Raw genomic sequence first — 23,374 nt, 5'->3', positions numbered from 1 at the left:
CCCTTCGCAAACACGTGCATACGCACGATTCTTCCGTTCGTATTAGGACAACCGTTCCCCGATTGTCTGCGCGGGTTAGCTATTTTGCATTTCACGTCGGAGGAAAATCCTGCCTCCTTTTGTGTCCAGCCAACGGGTATCCTTCGGAACCTGCAACAGCTCGTCCAATAATAGCGGGCAGTGTGCGCTGTTGTGGCACGTGAGGGCCGCGCACGTGGGCCTGTTATGTAAAGGGAGGGGCGAAAGGCTCGCGCCTCCGCGCGTGTCGCGGCCCGCGCAGGCGCGACGGAAGAAGGGGTGGTGGTAGTAACCGAGGCCGAGGCGGCTCTCCGTTCATTCCAGAGCCACAATGAAGCAGCAGCCGGTGGCCGCGGCGACGAATACGGGAGGCGCGACCGCAGTCCCGGCCTTTCTGACTAAACTCTGGACGCTGGTGGGCGACGCGCCGAGTAACCAGCTTATCACCTGGAGCCAGGTAAGCGCTCCTGAGGGAGGCCGAGGAGGCGGGAGATGAGACGGCCTTTCCTCACGCCGGGCCTTGGAGGTTCCGCCCTCCCTGGATCTGGTCTTTCTCTTCCCCAGGGTCATTTTAAAAAACAACAACACTTGATCGTCTCTTTCCTTTGGTCGGACAAAAAGCCTGGAGGAGAGGGGGGAAAGGGGGGGAGAAGAGCCGTTGTGCTGGCCAGAGGGGGCGTGGTCAGACCTTGGGCACCCTTTCGTTTTCCTCAGGAAGGGAAGCGAGGTGGCGTCGAGTGACATATTAAAAAAGGCATCCAGGCCTACGATGGAACATCCCGCCCACACAAACTCTCTCTCTTTTCGCCGTTGCACCTGAAATGAGGGAACGGGGAGGCCTCAAGAATCCCATGGCCGCGAGAGGCAAGGCTGCCCTTGGGTCTTTATGTTGAAACTCCTCTTGTGGGGACAGGTGTGGGGCAAGATACTTGAGGAGGATCAGAGACCGAAAGGGATTTGACGTGACTGATACGCTCTCTACCCCCCCTCCCGCCCGTTAGGACAGTGGGTGTGGAAATCGATTCACGACAAAAGGAACACACGTGGTTGACGCTCCACACCGCACATGTTCTTGCTTAGAGATGTTGCCTATGCAGGAAAAACGTCATGTGGGGAGAAATCCGTACCCGGAATAGGTGTAGCTTTCTTCCTACATGAAATGTTGCTAATGAAAGTTTACAATTTGGATTTAGACTTGGTGTTCAAAAAGTATTAAAGAATGGGGGTGGTAGAGCCTAGTTCATGCCTTGTTTAATCTTTTTTTGAGTATTTTTTATTATATAAAATCCATGTTGATTTAACATCGTGCCACCTGAGTACAGCTTACATTAATTTGTTAAAACAACTACCTTACACATTACGCTCCTGATCTATACAGTCCCTCTAACCATTGATAGAACAAGTCCCATGTTTGATAATATTTTGTATCTTCTTTTCCTTTGATTTTCAGTGTTAGTCTATCCATTTCGGCGCAGTCCAGTATCTTTTTAATAATTTCTTGATTTGTAGGTGTTCCTTCCTTTTTCCAGTACTATACATATATAATCCTCGCGGCTGTTAAAATATGCAATAATAAATATACATTTTATTTATCAACACTTTCTGGTATTATACCTAACAGAAAGAACTCTGGCCTAAAGTCTACATGCTTTTTAATTATTTTAACAAGCTATGTATGTATTTTGTTCCAAAAGTTTTTTGCTTTATCACAAGTCCACCAGAGGTGATAATAGGTTCCAATTTTTATGACATTTCCAACATTTACTTGACCTATTAGAATACATCTTAGACAATCTGTCAGAAGATGCCATCTATAAAACATTTTATATAAATTCTGTTTATAGGATGTTGTCATTGTCATCTTATAGTTTCTAGACCACAGCTCTTGCCATTTTTCAAAGTCAATATTGTATCCAAAATTTTATGCCCATTGAACCATCGTTTCTTTGACCTGTTCATCCTCCATTTTCCAGTTTAGAAGGAATTTATATATTTTCCTAATTAGTTTAATATCTGATGCTAACATTACTTGGTCAAAAGTTGTCATGCCTTGTTTAATCTTAACAGTACTCAGTGGTTCTAAGCAAAACAATATTCTTTTTTTTCTAAGACACACTTCAGCAATATGGGATAGTGATACTGCCTTTTAGGATAGTACTTAAATCTGTTGGAAGTGCCTGAATCAGTCTGTCGCAGCAGAAATCACTATTTTGTCTTTGAAAAGCTAATAGATCTATTGTGATATAAACTCTCAGACTAGGAACTGCCATCAGATGCAGTAACGTGAAGCATTTTGAACATTAAACGCTACATAAATTCTGAATGCTCTTATTTTACAGTTTTGATATTAATAATGACCACTTGGGAATTGTGCAGATACATAGGTTTACATGAAAGGTTGGGGATTCACTAGCTCTCTAGACCAGTTTGTGGCTTAAGAAAGTTTACATATTTGCTGTGTTACAGTGGTGCCTCGCTAGACAGTTACCCCGCATGACAGTTTTTTCGCTAGACATTGGCTTTTTGAGATTGCTATAGCGAGTCGCAAAACAGTGATTCCTATGGGGGAATTTTGCTGGACAATGTTTGGTCCTTGCTTGCAAACCAATTTTCGCTAGACAATGATTTTGACAGCTCCCTCCGCGCTTGCAAACAGGTGTTTTCGGGACCAAGCTTCGCAAGACAGTGATTTAAACAGCTGATCAGCGGTTTGCAAAGCGGATTTCCTATGGCCGATCTTTGCTAGACAACGACGATTCTTCCCCATTGGAACGCATTAAACAGGTTTCAATGCATTCCAATGGGAAAATGCTTTTCGCTAGACAATGATTTCGCTAAACAGTGATTTTAGTGGAATGGATTATCATTGTCTAGCGAGGCACCACTGTATTTATTGTGAGGAACATGCTGACATGCTACCTTTCTGATTTCCAAAAAAGTTAACATTGAAAGGAAATATAGTTTGTGTCCAGTGAGTCAAACAGCTCTGTTCTGATCTCAGCAAGGAAAGTGTTGTAACATTGTTTTATTTATCTAATCAGTAATTTTTTTTATTGTGTCATCTATTAAATTAATGCAGACACTCTTTGGTCAGCAAAATTGTCGTTCTAAAAATGCAATGTATCCTTTCTATTAATTTCTATTCCTGCAGGATAGGTGGTGTTCTATGATGTATTAGTGTCATGTTTCTATTTGGATTTCTACAGATTAAAATAGGATGGAGAAACTGGAGTGATCAATTTTCACACATAGTCTTCGCATGACTAAGGCAAATAGTGTCCAGATACTAAGAGACACTCATATTTTGCATTGTCTTTGTGTCATGCTCCCAACTGTGCTAAGAGTGGCTCTTTATTTTTAGCCTATGATTAGCTCGATACATGTTTTTTTTTTTCCTTGCTGCTAAGGTTGTATTTTGACTGAAGTCGATTTGGTACATCAAAATTGGCTGTCCAATTATTTTAAATTATAGGAAAATAGATTCCGTGTAATCCTATCGCTTAACAGGCTGGTAGAGAATTTTGCCTACCGTATTTGCCGGTGTACAAGACGACTTTTTGGCCCTGAAAAACATGCCTCCAAGGGGGGGTCGTCTTGTATGCCAGGTACATGTCCAGCAAACCCTCCCTCTCTCCCAGCGAAGTCACTTACCTGGTAGTAAGACCGAGTAGAGCCCCGCTCCTAGCCTGGGAACAGCCTGACTCTAGCGCCGAACAGCTGACTGTCGGGAACAGCAGAGAGGAGGCAGCCATTTTGAGATGCAACCACATGGCTGCTGCTTCTCAAAATGGCTGCCACCTCTCCAAAATGGCTGCCACCTCTCTGCTGTTCCTTCTTCCAGCAAACCCTGGCTCTCTCCGAAAAGGAACCAAAAGGAACTCTCCCCATGATGCAGCCAAAGCAGAATCACGCATGCGGAAGAGGGGGTAGTCTTATACAGCAAGTATATAACAAACTCTACATTCTGAGTGGGAATGTTGGGGTGTTGCCTTATACGCCCAGTCGCCTTATACACCGGCAAATACGGTAAATATTTCTGGGCATGCACGACCTAGCATGTACAATGGTAATGAATAATCAGTATTACATTATACAATGGTGCCCCGCATGATGACGATAATCTGTTCCCCTGAAATCGCTGTTAAGCGAACTCGTTGTCATGCGAAAAACAATTCCCCATTGGAATGCATTGAAACCCATTTAATACATTCCAATGGGGAAATTGCCTTGTCCAGCGAAGATCACCCATAGAGGAAGCCATTTTCCGAGTGCCGATCAGCTGTTGAAATGGCTGCTCTGCAAAGCATGGGTCTGGAATAGACAGGGCAGCCATTTTGGGGTAGCTGGAAAAATCGTCGTTTTGCAAACAAACAGTTCGCAAAGCAAGGACCTAATCATCAAACGAAAATCCCCCATAGGAAGCATTGTTTTGCGTTCGCTATAGTGATTGCGAAAAAGTCATCGTCCTGTGGGATCGTCGTGATGCAGGGCACCACTGTACTTATGTCTGTGGTAAGCTGCTGCCAAGTGAACCGTAACATGACATGACATCACTAGCACAAAGGGGGAAATTGGGTGAACTTTGGGGCATGATAAGTATTGAATAATGTGAGGGTTCGACTTTAGGCTCCAGAATCAATTCAAAGAAATCATCAGATCCGTGTTGCTTCAAAACAGGTGTGGGATTTATTGGAAGATTAAATAATAAACAAGTGTCTGGAACATGATTATGAGTCTTTTCTCCTCCTGCCAACTGGTCCGGAAGGTGCTTCCAGTCGTTGAAAAAAACAGGTTTTTATAACTACAGTCCCAGGGTCCCTGAAGATCATTTGAGGCCCAGTCCTTTACCGTCTGCCTCGTCACACTTTCCAGCAGGGGCACGGTCTCCTCATCCAGATTGTCATCCCACAGGATCTGTCCATCGGGATCTCAGTTCTCCTAGGGTCTTCCTTGTAGTTCCTTCTTTTCATTTCTCTCACTCTCCATTATAATCTTTCTCTTCTTTCCCTCTCCACTCGTTCCTTTTCCTCTCTCAGTCTACTTCTCCCTCACTTCTGTTCCCTTCCCAAAATAAGAGGGTTTAGGGGGAATCTTTACTCTTCTCCTATAATCTGCCTCCTCTTTTGGCACTCTCAATCTCTCCCATAATCCAGTCCACGGATCCTGCATCCACATCCATTCCCAACCAGGTGGTAACTGCTCTTCCCTCCTTTCCACTTCCCCCCCTCCTGCATCAGACTCTACCCTCTTCTTTCTTTTCCCGCCTTTTCTTCCTGAACTTCCCCTATCGTCACTTTCTGTACATCTTCCATCAGCTCCTCTATCACTGACTCCCATGGAGCCTCCACCGAAGGTTCGGATATGGGTTTGGGGTCAACCTCCCCATCTCTGTGGTTGAGGAGGGACGGCTCTCCAGTGAGTGGAGTATCCCTCTCGCTTTTTGTCTCACAAATAGGACTTCTCTTCCATTGCCGAGAGAAGCATTGCTTTTTTCAGCTTACTAGTGTGCCTGAAAAGAAGATATGTGAACAAGAAAAAAAAAGTTACTCTGTGTTTTCCTTTTGTGCATAGGCAATGTGGGCAGCTGGATAGTTCAGTGAGTTAGGAATCTTGGTCCAGAGCTGGAGGTTGGGAGTTCAATTCTCCACTCTGCCTCTGAGGGGAAGAGCCAGCCTGTGTGGTCTTGGGCAAGCTGCACAGTCCCAGGATGCACCCAGAATAAGAGAATGGTAAACCACTCTCTACCCAGAACCTTGAAAAGGGTTGCCATAAGTCAGAATTGACTGGATAACAGATGATAATTATTTATATGGGAATATCTATATCTATGCTTAAAATTCCTGGGTGACAGAAAAGTTGGTGGATTTTTTGTTAGATTGCTTCCTGTTTCTGCTCTACACTTGTTTATTACAGCTGTTTTTCTATATCCAGTTTTATGAGTGGGATCATTTGGAACATAACTATGTAAAATTTGGACTACCACAGCATGTTAACTCCCTATGTAATGTGACTATAGGATTGTCATAGGATTGTTCTGTCCAGACTTGTGTGGATTCATGGCTAAGACTGATTGAGGCAAGAATTTTCCAATTCATATTATCAGAAGCCCTTCGGATGGCCCTAGGCAGGCTATGGCCTCTCAGTTCTTCTGTCTGCCATATGTAGGTAAGACTGGAATCCATTGTCCCATTTGGAAAGGGATGGGAAACATTGTTGAGATGTTTCAGAACTGCAGGTTTTCTGCTGGCTAGAATTGATGAGAATTACAGTCCAACAAATGATGTTGATTTTCCAGAAAATTTCTAATTGGAAATTTTCCCAGCACCTTGTTTGTTTGATTATATTTTTATACTTCACCATCTAGTGGCCTTGCCACTACTCTGGGCAGTTTCCAGCAATAAAATATGATAAAGAAAACAGCTAAATTCCAGAAATATAAAATAAAGAAATATAATACAAAAGTACAACAGGACTAAAAATCGAGATGGTGGAAATGGACAAGATAAAGATTACAGAATATAATAGTCAAAATAAGACTAACTGGCCAACAATTATGAGGGAGGACATCCCTAAAATGCAAAGTTTTTATGTGCTTCCTAAATACTAGGAGGGAATGGGCCTGTTGAACCTCCACAAGTAGAGCATTCCATAAAGAGGTGGTCACCACAGAGAAGGCCTGGTTCAAAATTGTAAACTTCCTGACCCCTATTGGGGTGGCCACCTACAGCATCAATGCCTGAGAGGTGTAAGTGGCACTAACATGATCTTAGAGAGAAGCATTCCGTAGGTAGAAGAACAAACCTTAAGAACATAATCTGAAGAAGCATGCATATTTGACTTCCATTGATTAAATAAATGTTAACATCTGTTGTTTTGGGGTTGGTTTTATGTACACTTCATGCTTGTAAAAAACTATGAAATATTTAAGGCATGGAGTACCAATGCATTACCACCACCCCCAAGTGACTTTTCATAGCTGGGTAGAGTTTTAAACCCAAGTTTGCTGAATCCTAGTCCAGCCTGCTAGTACTGAATCAGAAATCGCAGTCAGTGAGAGTAGACCTAGAACTTGGGGTTTCTGATTCAAATATCCACCCAGAGACCTTTGGGTAGTGTGGGCGGCATATAAATTAAATTAAATTAAATAAATAAATATTTAATCAGACGAAGCTTTGTATCTGATCATTAGACCAGCGGTCCCCAACCTTTTCGGGACTGCAGACCGGTTGAGCCTCCGAGGCAGGCGGGGCCCCTGCATGCGTGAAGCAGTGGGGGAGCGCCCGCCAGTGCCGGTGTGAGTGCTCCCCCACCCCTTCACTTGGGCACATGTGTGAAGGGGTGGGGGAGTGCTCACACTGGCGCTGTCATGTGTGCACATGCACAAAGCAGCTGCAGGGAAGGGAGTGCGTGCGGGTGGGGCGGGAGGTCTGCGCGGCCCGGTCCAGCTCAGGCCACAGACCGGGGGGTTGACGACCTCTGCATTAGACAGTCTCTCTCACTCATTCTCTCTGTCTCTTAACTTTACCTCCCTGGTGGTGTTCCTTAGAAGGTCTGTATCCTTGCTCTCCAACTCTAAAAGAAATGGGAGTCTTAATTGGAAAGCCAGTTGTTTGATCTCTACTGCCAAATGTGAATTCATAACTTTATATTATGTTGGATTGCCTTAGAGATTAATTTAAATCATCAAAATATATTTTGGAAAAATTAAACTGTAATTTAAATCAGTTTCACCCTGGATTGTGTGTTTGTATGTATTTTAATCTCCCTGTTTACACATCAGTCAAACCTTAAAAAAATTAGTCTCATAGCAGGTATAGCATGAATAATTTGGCTTCTGATTTAATTCTTCTTTTGCTATGTAACACCAACTTTGCTGCTCACAAAGCTTCAAAATTATGCTTGTCTAATATGGTATAAATACATATTCATTTGTATCTATTCATTTGTCAGTACAACAGTAGTGACATTACTGGCAGTGGCAGATTACCATTAACTGAAGAGTTCCTGCTTTGATTTAGGGTTGCAGGCAGTTTTTGTCTCATTGTATGTGAATTGTGCACAATCTTAAACCAAAATCAGAACTCTTTAATTAGCAGCTGTCTGCCAGTGACATCACCATCTTTATGCCAGCAGAGCTACAAAAAAGAGTACTGGCTATTGTTACTAATGGATTTTATTAATTATTTTATAAATGGAAAATCTTTCATGGAAAAATTAAACGCTAGAAACATTTCCATTTTTGGAATTTTTTGACTCCACATGATTGAGTCTTAATTGTATAATTAGGGCTACATATTCCCCACCTCTGCATTAGGCACTCTGTTGCTTCCATCATCCATTGTTTCTTCATGTACGTCCTTACCAGTCCATTTGGTTTGCTTTAGCTAGTCCTGCAGAAGTTTTTCTTCCTTTCATACCAGTTATATCTGTTGTAAAATAGTTTATGGTCTATTTCTTCAAAGTCCTTTATTTGGTTTTCCAGCCTGGTTTATTAGTACTTAGGTTATATTGCATCCTCCCTTCAGATGTTTTGCCTCTATGCTTCCTGTCTCATATTTCCTCTCCTTCCTGGAGCTGCTTCCTGAGAGACACCCATTTTCTCTTTTCTCACTGAAACTAATAACTGTTCTCTGAACCATATCAGTCAGTCAATCAGTATTTCCTACATTGAACAAATAGGCAAAAGAGTGGGCATAAAGTTTTTAATGTTTCTTCTCTCACTTGCCATATTGTCCCCATGTCACCTCTCTGTACTCTAAGCAGTCCTGATAACATCACCACCCGTCATATCCCAACATTCTCTGCAGACATTTAGCTGATTTTCCAAATTCTAATAAAAGGAACAGAGTGAAAACACACAAGATATAAATCATAGAAGTAATAACTGCTAAGTGCTTCTCAATTCAAACTAACAGCAATATAGACAGACTACAAGTAGCAGTTCAGCTGTTTAAGCATCTGTTGTTCCTCCAAATAAATCAGCAAGAATTTTGCAGAAATTGACGTCTGAACTGAGATGAGGTTCAGTTTAGCACCTATTTGGTTCTCAATCAAATACCTACTCCCTGCCTTTAAAAAAGAGACTGAAAAACACAGACACCCCCACAGTCTCTGTGCATGTGGCCAGAGTGACCCCAAAGAAATAACTCCCTTGGCATTGTTCCAAAGCTTATACCAGGCAGAGCAGAAATGCCCATCCCCATGGAGACTGATGGACTAGCAAAACTATAGTAGGATATTTGCACTTTCTGCTCAGCAAGGAATAGAGTCCTGGAAGGAGGGAGTCTAGTTCTCTCCATTCTGTCTTCATTTGCCACCCTTGGGGTATAGGTGTATGTTGTCTACATTGCAAATTTGCTAGATGTTTTAGTTAAACATGGATTGTATTTGCAGGGCAGTTTTTTGTCTTAAAATTGACACATCTCCCATACTCCAATGAGCAACTTGTTTCTCTTTTTACTTTGTAGCCTGGCTGATACCACAAATCATGATATAGTTACTGGTTTCTTCACTATGTCCTAGGAACACCTGCAACTTTTGCTTCAGATCCATCAGAAAAAGCCTTAACAATTTCACCAACTAGTTACAGGCATCAAGGAAGAAGGAAACAGTAACTTCTGAAGTGAAAGTAGATCTTCCTAGTCCTTGTATAGTTCGCATTCTTTGTGATTCATCAGAAGGGTGCCACCCTTTCTGAAGCTGCTGCACAGATTTTTATAGCACTGCAGAGAAGCAGATGTGAATGTGGCTTTTGTAATTGAAGAAGCAAGCAATAAAGATATAAGTGACTTGTTAGTGGTTCAGTTCTGGCCAAGTATATAGTCTGTGGTTAATTCTGTTCATAGAATACTCTAAGTTAAAAGTAAAGAAGATTCTATTTTTCTTAGTTCTTAGGAAGATACTAGTAAAATTTATTTAAAGTTTAGCCATGAAAAAGGCTAGCATGATTGGCATGTGTCTACCTCAGATCCTTTATGAAGTTGGCAATAATTTCTACTAGAGATTGGGGTATTGGTATACAAATACACCCACACAGCTGGACGTAACAAGGGGCTGGCCCCCTGGGGCTTGCCCGTCTACTCGTGCAGCCACCTCCACCAGCTCTGCTCTCCCTTCTAATCACTCCAGAGCTCATGGTCGGCTATCCACTCATCAGCCTTGCAGGCTCGTCTTCATTCTAGGAGTGGATAGCCGACCATGAGCTCCGGAGCAATTGGAAGGGACAGTGGAGCTAGAGGCAGTCCAGTCCCTGGGGCTGGATCCTCATTACATCCAGCTGTGCAAGGGTATTCATATGTGAATACCCCCATCTCTAATTTCTACCAGTTTTTTTCAGTACCTTCTTTATAATTGTCTGTGACTGCTTTTCTTGTAGTATTTACATTTTTAATGATACACATTTGTAAATATTGGCATAGGAGGGGGTGCTGATAAGTATTGAGCCTTTCCCAGAAAAAATTGAACTAGGAAGCTGTAACTGCCAAACTATTCTACATATTCCCCTCAGGAAGTCAATGCACTCGCGACATCTGTGCTGCAGCTTCTTAAGTCCCTGCAAATAAAATTCTTCCGACTGCTGGTGTAACCACTCATTTGCCGCATTAGTTGCCTCCGGAACACTCCCAAACCATTGTCCCTTTAGGTGTTTTTGAGTTTGGGGAACAGATAATAGTCAGAAGGAGCCAGGTCGGGAGAATAGGGTAGATGGAGCATCACTTGAAAGCCTAAGAACGGCAGTTTTGCCATTGTTTCACCTGCAGTGTGTGACGATAGTCAGCAAGAGAGGAGAACCACTTGCATGAGTGTCCTACTGTGCTTAATTCCCTCAAAGGGGTTCTTTCTAATTAATGCCACATATCTGGTACCTACTAGAATTTTGTTTGTCTTCACCTGATGTCTAGGCATGTGTCTTTCTTTTCTTCTTTTGGATTCCAAATTGCAGTTCTCCAAGAATTCTCTAGACAGAATTTTGGGAGTTCCAGCTAACAAACCTACAACTACAGACTTTTCTACATTTTGCTCACCCCGAGAAGGGTCTTGCTTCAGTGTGGTAAGACCCAGTCCAGCCTTGCTTCCCATTGGTAATGTCCAAAAAAGGAGGCTGCTGAGGCTGCTAGACATGCTAGCTCTTTGGGAGATACCTTCTATTGAGGGCATTGAGACTAGAACTCCCACAAAGTGGTTCACATATTACCAGCAGGAAGCAAGGTGAATAGGCCATTCTTGTAGAATCCTGGGAGTTGGAGTCCAGAAAACCCAAATGGACATCCCCAATCATCTATATGGAATAAAATAAATAGTTGGCTAAGATTATGGAACTATTTTTTGTTTCTAATTGTACTATTCAGGTGTTAAGTGTGTTTTGTGTAATCTTAATTTCAGAATGGCCAGAGTTTCCTTGTGTTGGATGAACAAAGGTTTGCCAAAGAGATTCTTCCAAAGTACTTCAAACACAACAACATGGCAAGCTTTGTGAGACAGCTAAATATGTGTGAGTTTTACAGCAATAACTGCAGTTGAATTCAGTACTTTTATCTGTATTTAATGGGACTTAGTCCATAAATGAGTTTTGATTTCTGTTTCTTATAACCAGTGATGCAAGTACGTAGTATTATAAACCATCTAAATGTAGTCTCTGGCTAAAGTGACATCTGAGGCAAGCAGATAATACATGTGCTGTTTATTTTCAGTGAAGGCTACAACAGATCTTCCAAAACCATAGGGAGAAAAACAATTGGTGAGAAATAGATTCCATGAGGCAATAATTTTTGTAGCTGTAGGCCTGTGTGAATATCTGTTTTTTTGTATGAGCTTCATTCATGTCTGACAGCTAAGACTAAAATCTGTCTTATTAGAATGTTAAGTATAGAAAAGGTTATGATGGTTGGGGCGGCGTATCTCATTGATAGCTAGCATTGTCTAGAAGGGACAGATTTCAATTTACAGTCACAGCCAGTTCATCTAATATGCAAACCTAATATGGGGGTGGTCAGGCAAGAGGCTCCAGTAGATGCAAGGACTCATTTCTATTAGTGAGGTTTGCCCTGTGCCCCCTGAAAATCTTCTCCTGAGGTCTGGGGTCCTCCAGAAAAGTGGGGGAGATGATGCTTCTTCATTCCATTGTGGAGGTGATTCACTGATGGAATAATACTTGGAATCCAGCCAATTTGGGGATGCTTCTTTTGGAAGTACAGTACAAGATTCCGTATAGAGCCCAAAGTGGTATAGTCAAGTCAGGAAACATAGTAGATACATTTCAATGCTGGAAAGACTTTCCAGATTTTAAAGCAACTTTCTTTAACCTAGAAGAAATGGTGAACTGAACTTGATTTCACAGCAGTTCTTCATATCAAATGGCAGCACTGCAAATGCTGAATATATGACTGCCTCATTTCCCTGCTATAGGGAAAAAGGCAGTACCGGGACAGTTATAAAATAAAATGGCACCACTGAATAAGTTTGCCATGCACCTGACGCACTCAACGTACACTTGCACAAATGAAGGGAATATTTAGAAGAATGAGGCAGAGCAGTGAGAATTAGTGGAACTGCTATTTGTACTCTAGATGATAACTTGAGAAAATTTTACTGAATTGTCTTTTATCCTTGAATATTCAAGTAGACATTTGCATAATTGAGTTGTCATTTGTTTTCCAGATGGCTTCCGTAAGGTAGTCCATGTTGATTCAGGCATTGTGAAATTGGAAAGGGATGGTCCTGTTGAGTTCCAGCACCCCTACTTCAAACAAGGACGGGAAGACCTACTGGAACATATTAAAAGAAAGGTTAGAGATGTTTAGCCTCTCTCTGTCTTGAAGAAATTCACTTTTTATGTATATCTCAGCATTTAATTTCAAAAGCAGATTATCTTTCTGTTGGTATCCAGAGTTTATAGTCTATTTCTTTAAAAATTGATTGATATACTATAGATATACTATTGGCGTACAACTTTTTTATGATAGTGAAACAGTTACTGTAGTTTGGTAACTTCATATGTGTACCCAGTGTGGTGTAATGGATAGAGTGACATACTAGGACTCTGAAGTACAGGTTTTGATTCCCCACTTGGCCACGGAAACTGTTTGGGGGGATTGAACTGGCAAAACCACTCCTTAAATGCCATACTTACCTTGAAAGTCCTGTCAAGGTCACTATGTCAATTTCAGCTTGACAGCACATAATAGCAAGAGTAACTTCATAATTTCAGAGAAGTAAGTAATACATTATTTCTGTTTGAAACCTTGTATTTGGGGTGTTAATTTTTATAGGTTTCATCTTCAAGGCCTGAAGAAAATAAAATACGCCAGGAAGACCTGTCTAAAATCATAAGTAGTGCTCAGAAGGTGCAAATTAAACAAGAGACTATTGAATCCAGGCTGTCTGCTCTGAAGAGGTAAATGTGATGAGCGTCTGTGTGGTGTAATTTGGTTTCAGGGAGAAGGTGTGGTACTTTTGTGTCTAAAATTTTGAAATTTCAAATTATATTATTTTAGTTCTTAAACTGTTGGTCTGCTTATTAGTTGGTTATTAAAGTCACTTTAAGGAAAACAATTCAAAATGTTTTATTGAATTACTTACTATAAACATTTTGAAACAGAGAAAATGAATCACTTTGGCGGGAAGTAGCAGAGCTGAGAGCAAAGCATCTACACCAACAGCAAGTTATCCGAAAGGTAATTACATAACTGCTATTGTAAGTGATTAATTTTTTAAAAAATGAGTAAAATCTATTACGTGTCGTACAAAATCAAGAGGAAGCAAATGCAGAATAACACTGTCGAATTTTCAGCAGTACGAACAAAACATTCTGCAGCAGCTGGTAGCTTAAACAGCGTAGCAGCAACACCAGGTTGAGTGCACATGTAGTCTGGAAGGTAGTTTGGTTTTCAGTGGTCATTTGAATATGGGACAATGAAGTTCAAATGTCTTACTACAGACACAGTAGCATGGTATTGTATAGAACGTATTAGATCCTCAATTTACTTGCTGTTGTGAATTCACAGTGTGACATAATTGTTCATAGATGTGGACAAAACAGTGCATTTGTACATGTAGCATCCCCAAAATAGAAACCTTCCAGAACTGTTAATATACTGGGTATATATTTTGAATTTGCATGTACGTCTCTAAGCATTGATTAGCTGGCTGGCTAGTTTAGAATGTGAAAGCACCGGGGTTGGGAGTTCAGTTCCCCACTGTACCTTGTAGCTGAAAAGCCAGCTTTTGTAGTCTTGGGCAAGTTATGTGATCCCAGAGTGCTCCCAGAAGAAGGGAATGGTTAAACACTTAAGGATTCCTGTGAGAAGTGGGACTGGAAGGACATAGCTTCTTTCCAAGTGCCATCCTCTCTTCCTGTGAGAACAGAGAGATTTTGCACTACAAATCCCATAGTGAAATTGGGACATAGAAGGGAGGCTCCCTAGAGGGGAGGGAAGTCTGTACTTGACTGAAAAGGCAGAAAAAACACATATGAACACAACAGAAAAAGGATGGAGCAAAGACAAGGGGAAAACAAATGCAAAGGGGAAATGAGCGAGGGGCAAGGGAGAAGAAAAGAAAAGTGAAGTGAAAGCAGAGATGGTTGAAGAAAGAAGATTGCCCATTACCTGAGGGATGGGAATGGATGTCTGAGCTGAACCCATGGACTAATGAGTGGGAGGAACTGATAGAGCTCCAAGAGAAGACTGAAAGGCAAAGGAGACACCGGCTCCTGAGAAAGCCCTGGGGAGAACAGGGGAGGCATGAGTGGCAAAGGAGAGTGACTCAGGAGGGGAGAGAGAGAGATAGAGCCCTGTGTGCAGGAGTGGACTTCTCATCCACAGGAGGCTGGGAAGTATTGCCCAATGAGGGGGGCAATCAGATGAGTGATGGGAGGCAGACTCATTGCCTTAGCTGTCATATTTTGCTGTATTCTAGATGATGGATTTAGCGGTGGTGAACTGCTTGACAGAAAGAAAGATACAGCCTGACATTCAGCACATGGCAGTCCCATTCATCTTTATTATCAGATGTTCCAAAGCAAAAGCTTTGGGAATGTTAAGAATACTGTGGTGCCCCGCATAGCGATGATAATCCGTGCTGAAAAAAATCGTCGCTATCCGGATTTGTTGCTGGGGGGGGGGGAACCCATAGGAACGCATTAAAACATGTTTAATGTGTTCCTATGGGGGAAAAACTCACTGCTATGCGGAAATCCTCCATCCGGCCACCATTTTTGCTGCCCGGTAAGCGAGGAAAGGGCGCAAAAACGCTGCGGGTGGCCATTTTTTCCGGCGGCCGTTTTGGAACCGCCAATCAGCTGTTTTTAAAACATTGTTATGCGATAATCGGTAAGCGAAACGTTTACTGATCATCGCAACACAATGTTTACCCATTGAAAACATTGTTATGCAATCACTCTTGTGATCGCAAAAACCTCATCGCTATGCAGATTCGTCATTAAACGGTGCGCTCGTTAAGCGAGGCACCACTGTAATTTATTTCCTTTCCTTCCTTCCTTTCTTTCTGGCAAGTGGGTCTTATTGGTCAACGTTTAAAATGGGCTTTAAATACCATGAGTTCTGAGATACTTTGATCATACCAAAATGAAAATCTAAAAAACCACGAGCAGAAAGTTAATAACCAGTCACGGTTATCTTACTGACAGCTATCTGCTGAAGGAGGAGGAACCATGTTCCTCACTGCTAAGTGTTAACATCTTTTAAATTGAGCAGGCTACATTGTTGCCTCTGGTTTAAATGTTTGCCAAATCTTTCCATGAACTTCGATGACTGACTTGGTACACTCTTCTCAGGTAGCTGAGCTGCCCTACTCTAGTTCCTAAAGTAAGTTGAAACTAGAGTAGGCCCATTTAAATCAATGTAACCTACAGAGTTGATTTACCAAATCCCCATTGGTTCAGTGAGTCTACTGAGGTTTACAATAATAAGCCACAGGATTTTATCAAGTATTTCACTTCATATGATATTCTGTGACTTGGTGAAGATTTATGAAAATATGTTAACAGTTAATTTCCCTAGAACAAAATACCATATTTTGATTTCATGTATAATAAACATTAAATGTACTCTTATAGATTCCCAGTGAGGAGTAAATCATCATTAATGAATTCATTTGGATATACTTTAATCTGTGTTTATGTACGTTTTCAGCCTAAGACAGTATTCTGTTTTTCCCCCCAGATTGTACATTTCATTGTTACCCTTGTTCAGAATAATCAGCTAGTGAGTTTGAAACGTAAACGGTAAGTATAGTGTTGAGAATTTGGGGTATGTAATACAGTTTTATTTAATAAAAATATGACATCTAAGAACTTAATTCAAATCTTTATATTTTCAAAACTTTTTAAATCTTTTATATAGTCCCCTGCTTTTGAATACTAATGGAGCTACAAAAGCCAGTGTATTCCAGCAGATAGTCAAAGAACCACCAGAAAACAAACATGTAAGTTAATCTTGAAAATATGCTTGTGTAAACTGAAAAATGGATTGGAGAGGAAATGAAATAGCTTAAAATTAGAAGGTTTGTTTGTAATGGTATGTGCAAAGTGCTCGGAAGGTAATTAAAAGTACTGTTTTAAACATAGGTTTCTGTGATATTGAGCAAATCCATATACAGTGGTGCCTCGAAATCGCATTGCGATGAACTTTTTCCAATCGCTTTTGCAATCACAAAATGATGTTTCCTATGGGGGAATTTCGCTTTGCGATGATCGGTTCCCCGCTTCGGGAACCGATTCTTCGCAAAACGATGATTTCCCAACAGCTGATCGGCGGTTTCAAAATGGCCACTGGGTAAATAAAATGGCTCCCCGCTGTGTTTAGGGACGGATTCCTCGCAAGACAGGCAGCGAAAATGGCCGCCCTATGGAGGATCTTCGCTGGACGGTGAGTTTTAAGCCCATCGGAACGCATGAAACAGGTTTTAATGCGTTTCTATGGGCTTTTTAATTTCGCTTTACGATGTTTTCGTTCTACAGCGATTTCGCTGGAACAAATTATCATCGTAATGCGAGGCACCACTGTATAGAGTTGCATATGGTGTCAGCTTTTTGGTAACGCTTTAGCAGGCAGGTTACTTTTTGTGCACATTACTTGAATTCCTCTTCACTAAATAACTCTACACTTGAATCTGTTAACTCTCTGTAATGAAATGTACTGCTTTAGTTTGAAGCAATACCAAGCCATAGATGACAACTAGAGATGGGGATATTTGTATACGAATATGAACATCCCCGCACAGGTAGAAATAACGAGGGTTTGGCCCCGTGGGGCCGGACTGTCCACTCAAGATTTCGCCACTCCTGCCAGCTCCACGGAGGCTTCCTATCCCGCTGTTGTCTGCTGTCGATTACCCACTCCTGGCAGGAGGCAGGCAGGATGATGAGCCTCTTTGCCAGATCATGGAGTGGCTAATCCATTGCAGAGAACGGTGTGATAGGAAGCCTCTGCAGAACTGGCAGCAATGGCAAAATTGTGAGTGGATAGTCCGGCCCCATGGGGCCAGATCTTCGTTATTTCCACCTGTGCGGGGATATTCGTATATGAATACCCCCATCTCTAATGATAACCAACCATAGTTTAAATTACAAACTGAAGGACAGCATTTCCAAACATACAAGGTGAACCATAGTTCAAAGGCAATAAGATGAGGCCCATTATTGTATGTTTGTATCAATTTCTGTAATTTTTGTATCCATCCCAAATTCTAGGGTTACATAAGTTTTTTTTAATCCTGTAGGTTTTCATTAGGACACTTTTAGACAACAGACTAGGATGAAGTTTTGCATCTGATCAGGGGTGCTTAATTCCTTCTAGTCCCTAATGGAGCAGGCCACTTGGATCTTGTGGATGCCAATCCCCAAATTCTCCAAGAATTTCTAACAGAATTCTGGGAGTTCCAGTCCACAGACACACCTACAGACACCTGTGCACATCTACTTTTCACTCAGCTGGAATAGGGCCTATTTTGGAGATTTCATGAGGCTTGTGCTTCCTTTTCTTAATGGTACAAAAAGGGAAACTACCCTGGTGCTTCCTGGAAACTTAGATCCTTTGGGAAGGTGCAATCTCTCAGCCCATTAGATTCTATAGAAGTACAGTATAATAGTCCCAAAAGACTACACTGGATGGGAGTGGAAGTGGAACAACTGGTAGAGGGAGGAGGAAACTAGCTAAGAAGGGGAGTTTCATGGAGCGGCTAGAAAGAAATGAGAAAGGAAGAGACACCACAAGTTAAAAAAATCTCACTGTCTGAATGAGTAATAGGTCACAATGATTTTTTGTTGTTGAAAAAGCTTTGTGGGATTGAAGTGGGACTAGCCCACAAAAAAGAATATAGAGATTTTTAAAAATTGAATGTAGCTGGGACTCTTTCTCCAGCAAAACTCCCAAGTGGAGAGAAAACCTGGAATGTCTGGAAGCACTCCACATATTTAATTACAGGAACTTGCTATATTTGTTGCAGTGCAGTTGCTGTCCCTGTAATCTGTTCTGAGGAAGGATTATTGACTTTTTAAAATGTACTTTATTATGAAACTACTGTATTTTCTTTCCTTTTATTCCCTCATTTTTGCAACATGTAAATGGGCAGGTACCACACAATAGGAATGATGGCTTAAAGCAGAGGGAACAGCTTTCAGATGATATTATTATTTATGATATTACTGATGATGGTGATGAAGAAAAGGCTCCAGTTACTCCAGAAACTAGTGAGGACATTTCTTCAGACTCAAAGTAAGAAGCCTCTTTAGTTTAGGTATATAATTGGGAAGGCCTATGTTTGGGCTTATTGTCTACAGTTTGAATGTCTGTTGAATATTTACATCTGTAAATAGTTTATTACAAACACAGTGATTAGCTAGTATAATAGTGTTTAGTGTGAGTTGGAGGATTTTTTCCTCAGCATTTCTGTCAGACTTGAGACCAACAAATTACAAATCACTGTGCAGTATCTAGTGCTTAAGTTCCATTGGCAGAATAGCAGAATCAGAGGGTTGATCCTTTGTAATCCACACACCCCAGAAACTCCTCTTCCCGAACTGAGATTCCCCCTTCTCTCAGAGCTGGGGGGGGTGGGGGAGAAATTCCATGGCACAGCAGCACCAATGCCATACTGGATTCAGACTAGCATTCATACTGTCATTAATAGGTTTGTCCTCCTGAGATATTGTGAATATTACTAAGGTTATATATATTGTGAATATTTGAAATGTAGTTTATAAATGCTAGGGGTAATAAAAGTCTGTAGTTTCATCTTCAGTACTAACCCCAAAAAGAAGCTTAGTGATATTTTTAATGTCTGCCATTCAGAAAAGGGATATTGCAAAATAATAGCAGTGTCTAGCTCATAATGTTTGCTTACAATTAAGCTGCAAAGGAAAGGTGGCCATTGGTTCTTAACAGTACTGTGCTTCTGTTTATGTTGCAGCTATAGCCCTGATATTGTAATAGTAGAAGATGACAATGAGGATGATTATGCTCCTATAATCCAAGAAAATGGAAATGCTGAACCAATCACTATTCCATCCACTGATACTGTCAGTCCTTCCACAGATGGTACAAACCCCTTAATGTCCAGTGCTGTTCAGTTAAACAGTCAATCAGCCTTAACAGCAGAAGACCCGGTCACAATGATGGACTCTATACTCAATGAGAATGGAGTGATTTCACAAAATATCAATCTTCTTGGAAAGTGAGTCACTTCCTTTAGCTTTAAAAGTCCTACCGTCCCCTACTTTCATTTAATATATTCATGTTCAGTGGCATCAGTGCCATGTACAAACACCATTGATTATTTGTACATGTATAGAGTTATGCTTTGCCTATTGAATTTCCAATAGTGGCTGTTTTTAGCTTTGTATGATTGTATTTATTATCCTATTCTGTGTATTTTTGTATCAGCTGGGGAGGAAATGGATGGTATGGGGCTGTAAAATATTTCCAGGTTTTTCAGCATTGGTTGGAAAAGAGACCTAATATTGTTACCTGAGCTGAGAAGCTTAAAATGGTACACATTTGATTCTGTTGCATAACATATTGCTTTAAAAAACTCAGAATTTCATGGGAATTTTCTTGCATTGTTTTAGGGTGGAACTCTTGGATTATCTTGAGAGCATTGATTGCAGTTTAGAGGATTTCCAGGCTATGCTTTCAGGACGGCAGTTCAGCATAGATCCAGATCTTCTGGTTGATGTAAATATTGACAATATTTTCTTTTATTAATAATATTATTATTGATATTGTTCTGTTTTATAGTTCACAAGGATTTTGTTGAGAAAAAAGTGTTTTCATTTTTTTAAAAAAATGTTACTTATTAAGGATTTTATGGTAGAACATAGAACTGCAAGCTTTTAAGGTTGATCTGTTCTGAATGTACCTTTCAGAGCAGATTTTTCATGGTATAAGGTGCTGTAAAAAGGAAGACAAATGGAGAATGTCCTGTTTGTATTAGCCAAATTACACACTAGTGTAATGCTGGATTTAATGCTAAAGTTTCAGAGAGCTCTACCAATATAGTACCTGAGAGTTTTCTTATAGAATTTGCTTACAAGAAAAATTCTCAGGCATAATATACCAATTATGCAATTTTAAGTTCACCATTTTACAGAACATAAAAGTTTTAAAATTTGGTGTATATTTTGTCTTTGATGTAGCTTTTTTCAAGTTCCGTGCAGATGAATCCTACAGGTCATATCAGTAGTACAAAAGTAAGTTTTAAATTAGCATAGCAGTGGGAAATACAGTGCCACAGTTAGTGGCCAGTTTTATACAGCATGATACCATTTGTTGTTTTTGTTTGTCTCTTAACAGAGACAAGTAGGACATTTACTTAACAATTTATTGTTTGCATTTCCATGCTTGGAATTTTATTAGTCATTTTGAAAATGAGAGTCAAAAGAATTTAAAAGTTTTTGTGTTCTCCAGCTTGTGACTAGAATTATCCCGATATGAAAAAAGTATATTTAGAGTTATTGAAGTTTTTGTGTTGTTGAAAAGGAGTGGGATGGGAGACATAAAAGTGAAGAACTGGTTCAAATTGAAATGTAAAGTTTGCATCATTTAAAATTACTCTGGGCACTTTTAAGCATATCCCTTTGGTTACTAAATGCTAATAATTGTTCAGTGGATGTAGTGGGGTATTCTAGGATGATCTAGAATTCCAGTACTAGGATATTTTTCTGAGCATTAGTTTGTTACTATCTTCTGCTGGATACACTGCCATTTGTTTCTTATAAATATAAATGTTCATACATGCAGATCATTTTCCTTTGCTCATGTTCTCAGTTTCCAAATTAAAGTCACATTTGTGTAATTAAACAATCTCTTTATAGGTGGATACAAAAGGAATTGACAATATGAAGAATAATGGTGCTCAGCAAGCTGCAGAAGAGGTGCCTAATACTAACCCCAAAACAGGTCAGTACATGAGTACTCAATGTGAAAAATAAAATTGTGTACAGCAGACTCCCACATTTATGACCCAGTTGGGTCCTGGCTGACTTTCACAAAGTGAACCATCATCAACTGAACCCAGTTTCCCCTGTAGGTTAGTGTTATAATAGGCATTTCATAGAAAAATTGAGTTGGAAGAAGCCTATAAGGTCATCAAGTCCAACCCCCTGCTCAATGAAGGAATGGTTTGATCTCTAATACAGCTTTATAATTTTCCATGCTTCAGCCAGGCATTCCAGTTTCTTCCATTCAGTGCACTGTAGAAAGCCATACATACCTTCCTCATTAAACTGACATCTAAATTTTTGGCACTGATCACATGTGAGGAGAGAGATGGTCTAGAATCAATTCCAGAAGCAGTGAAGATGGTTTACAGTAGCCATTTTTAACCTTTCTTTGGCCATGGCCATAAACACAATATGGAAGATATACAGGCTGAATCAGGACTGTACAAGTTGCATAACGAACCTTATCAGGTGGCTTGTGAAGAACTGTTTCTAAACTGACCCCCTTCAAATGTGCCAGGGCCCCTGCGGAGAATAACTGGAGAGGATGTGTGTGTGCTCACTATTTATTTATTTATTTATATCCCGCCTATCTGGTCGGTTAAGACCACTCTAGGCAGCTACTACTATCACTTGTAGTTGTTGAACAGCTCTGACAATTGCTTTGTATTGGGGTGAGAAGAAACATTGTCATAAATTTAGTAATTATGAAAAATGAAAATTAAATAACACTCTATGGACATGGATTCAGGAAAATTTCCTTCTACGTTTATTGAGTGAAAAACAGTAACAGATTACTATTAGAATACAAAATCAGGGAGTCACATGTTGAGCTATTGGAGAGCTCTTGTATAATTCAGCCTGCCTTCATGAACATGTCTCTCAATCTTGTTTTGTAGGAATAGGCAAATGGGTTGTACAAGTGAATTGGATTACAGTGGTGCCTCGGAAAATTATTCGTTCCGCGAAAATTGTCGTCTTGTGAAAAAATTGTCTTGCATAGGTTCCCTATGCATCGAACTAAAAAAAAAAAGTCTTGCGAAGCATCGGTCTCAAAAAAAAAGTCTTGCGAAGCACGGTCAGAAAAAAAGTCTTGCGAGGCACCATAGTGATCACAAAAACCAATCGTCTTGTGGGTTTTTCATCCCGCAAGGCAATTGTCTAGCGAGGCACCACTGTATATATTTTGATTTGTTTTGTTTCTTCTGTTGTAGATAAACAGCTCATTCAGTACACTGCGCTTCCCCTTCTTGCACTTCTTGATGGAAATCCAGGCTCAGTAGTAGAAAGTGCAAATGGAGCACCAGAATCTGTGTCCTCTGAAGATAAACCATTAGAAGTGGATGAACTCCTGGAAAGTAGTCTGGATCCCCAGCCAACCCAAAGCAAACTTGTTCGTCTGGAACCATTGACAGAAGCAGAAGCTAGTGAAGCTACATTATTTTATTTGTGTGAACTTGCTCCTGTGCCAATGGACACTGATATGCCCTTGTTGAACAACTAACATGAAGAGAGTTGAAACTATTTATTTAGGCTATTGTTTGCAATCTATCTTTTGTAAATGGCATTTTGTGAGAGCAGCTAATGTGGAATCACTTTTTCCCACAAAGTCCATGTGAGTGGTTTGAACATTTATACAAACCGTCAGCAGTTTCGTTCACACTAGTTCATTTACACTTCTAGTACTGTCATATTTGGAATTATATATATTCAAGATATAGCAGGTAATCAGATGATCTATATTAACCACTTGCAATTTTTCTTGTTCACTTTTGGTCCTATTGTATGAATGATGCAAGTAATTCTGGATGGCTGTAGCACTCCAGAGTTTTATTCTTCTGTACTTTATTTTCTATTTTTACAACTTTGTTTAAATAAAACTGTGTTAGGGGACCAGAA

The 23,374-nt window shown here is 40.5% G+C and overlaps 1 protein-coding gene across 2 annotated transcripts; it reads left to right on the top strand.

Annotated features, from left to right (window-relative positions):
• Window positions 1-222: 222 nt before the first annotated feature.
• On the top strand, window positions 223-23,374 carry HSF2 (heat shock transcription factor 2). 2 transcript variants are annotated; one of them, XM_020794085.3, is made up of 13 exons: window positions 225-475; window positions 11,401-11,509; window positions 12,676-12,803; window positions 13,287-13,411; window positions 13,616-13,691; window positions 16,200-16,261; window positions 16,380-16,461; window positions 18,610-18,752; window positions 19,447-19,710; window positions 20,105-20,210; window positions 20,672-20,725; window positions 21,350-21,434; window positions 22,690-23,374. In XM_020794085.3, the coding sequence occupies exons 1-13, from the start codon at window positions 350-352 to the stop codon at window positions 22,977-22,979; spliced, it is 1,650 nt and encodes a 549-aa protein (XP_020649744.3). In that variant the 5' UTR covers window positions 225-349; the 3' UTR covers window positions 22,980-23,374. The 2 variants fall into 2 exon arrangements, with proteins under 2 accessions (XP_020649745.3, XP_020649744.3); XM_020794086.3 differs by lacking the exon at window positions 20,672-20,725 and having other exon boundaries at window positions 223-475.

The sequence above is a fragment of the Pogona vitticeps genome, chromosome 1, assembly GCF_051106095.1.
Source record: "Pogona vitticeps strain Pit_001003342236 chromosome 1, PviZW2.1, whole genome shotgun sequence".
NCBI lineage: Eukaryota > Metazoa > Chordata > Lepidosauria > Squamata > Agamidae > Pogona > Pogona vitticeps.
Note: the sequence above shows the minus strand (reverse complement) of the source record. Positions and strands in the feature narration are given on the sequence as shown.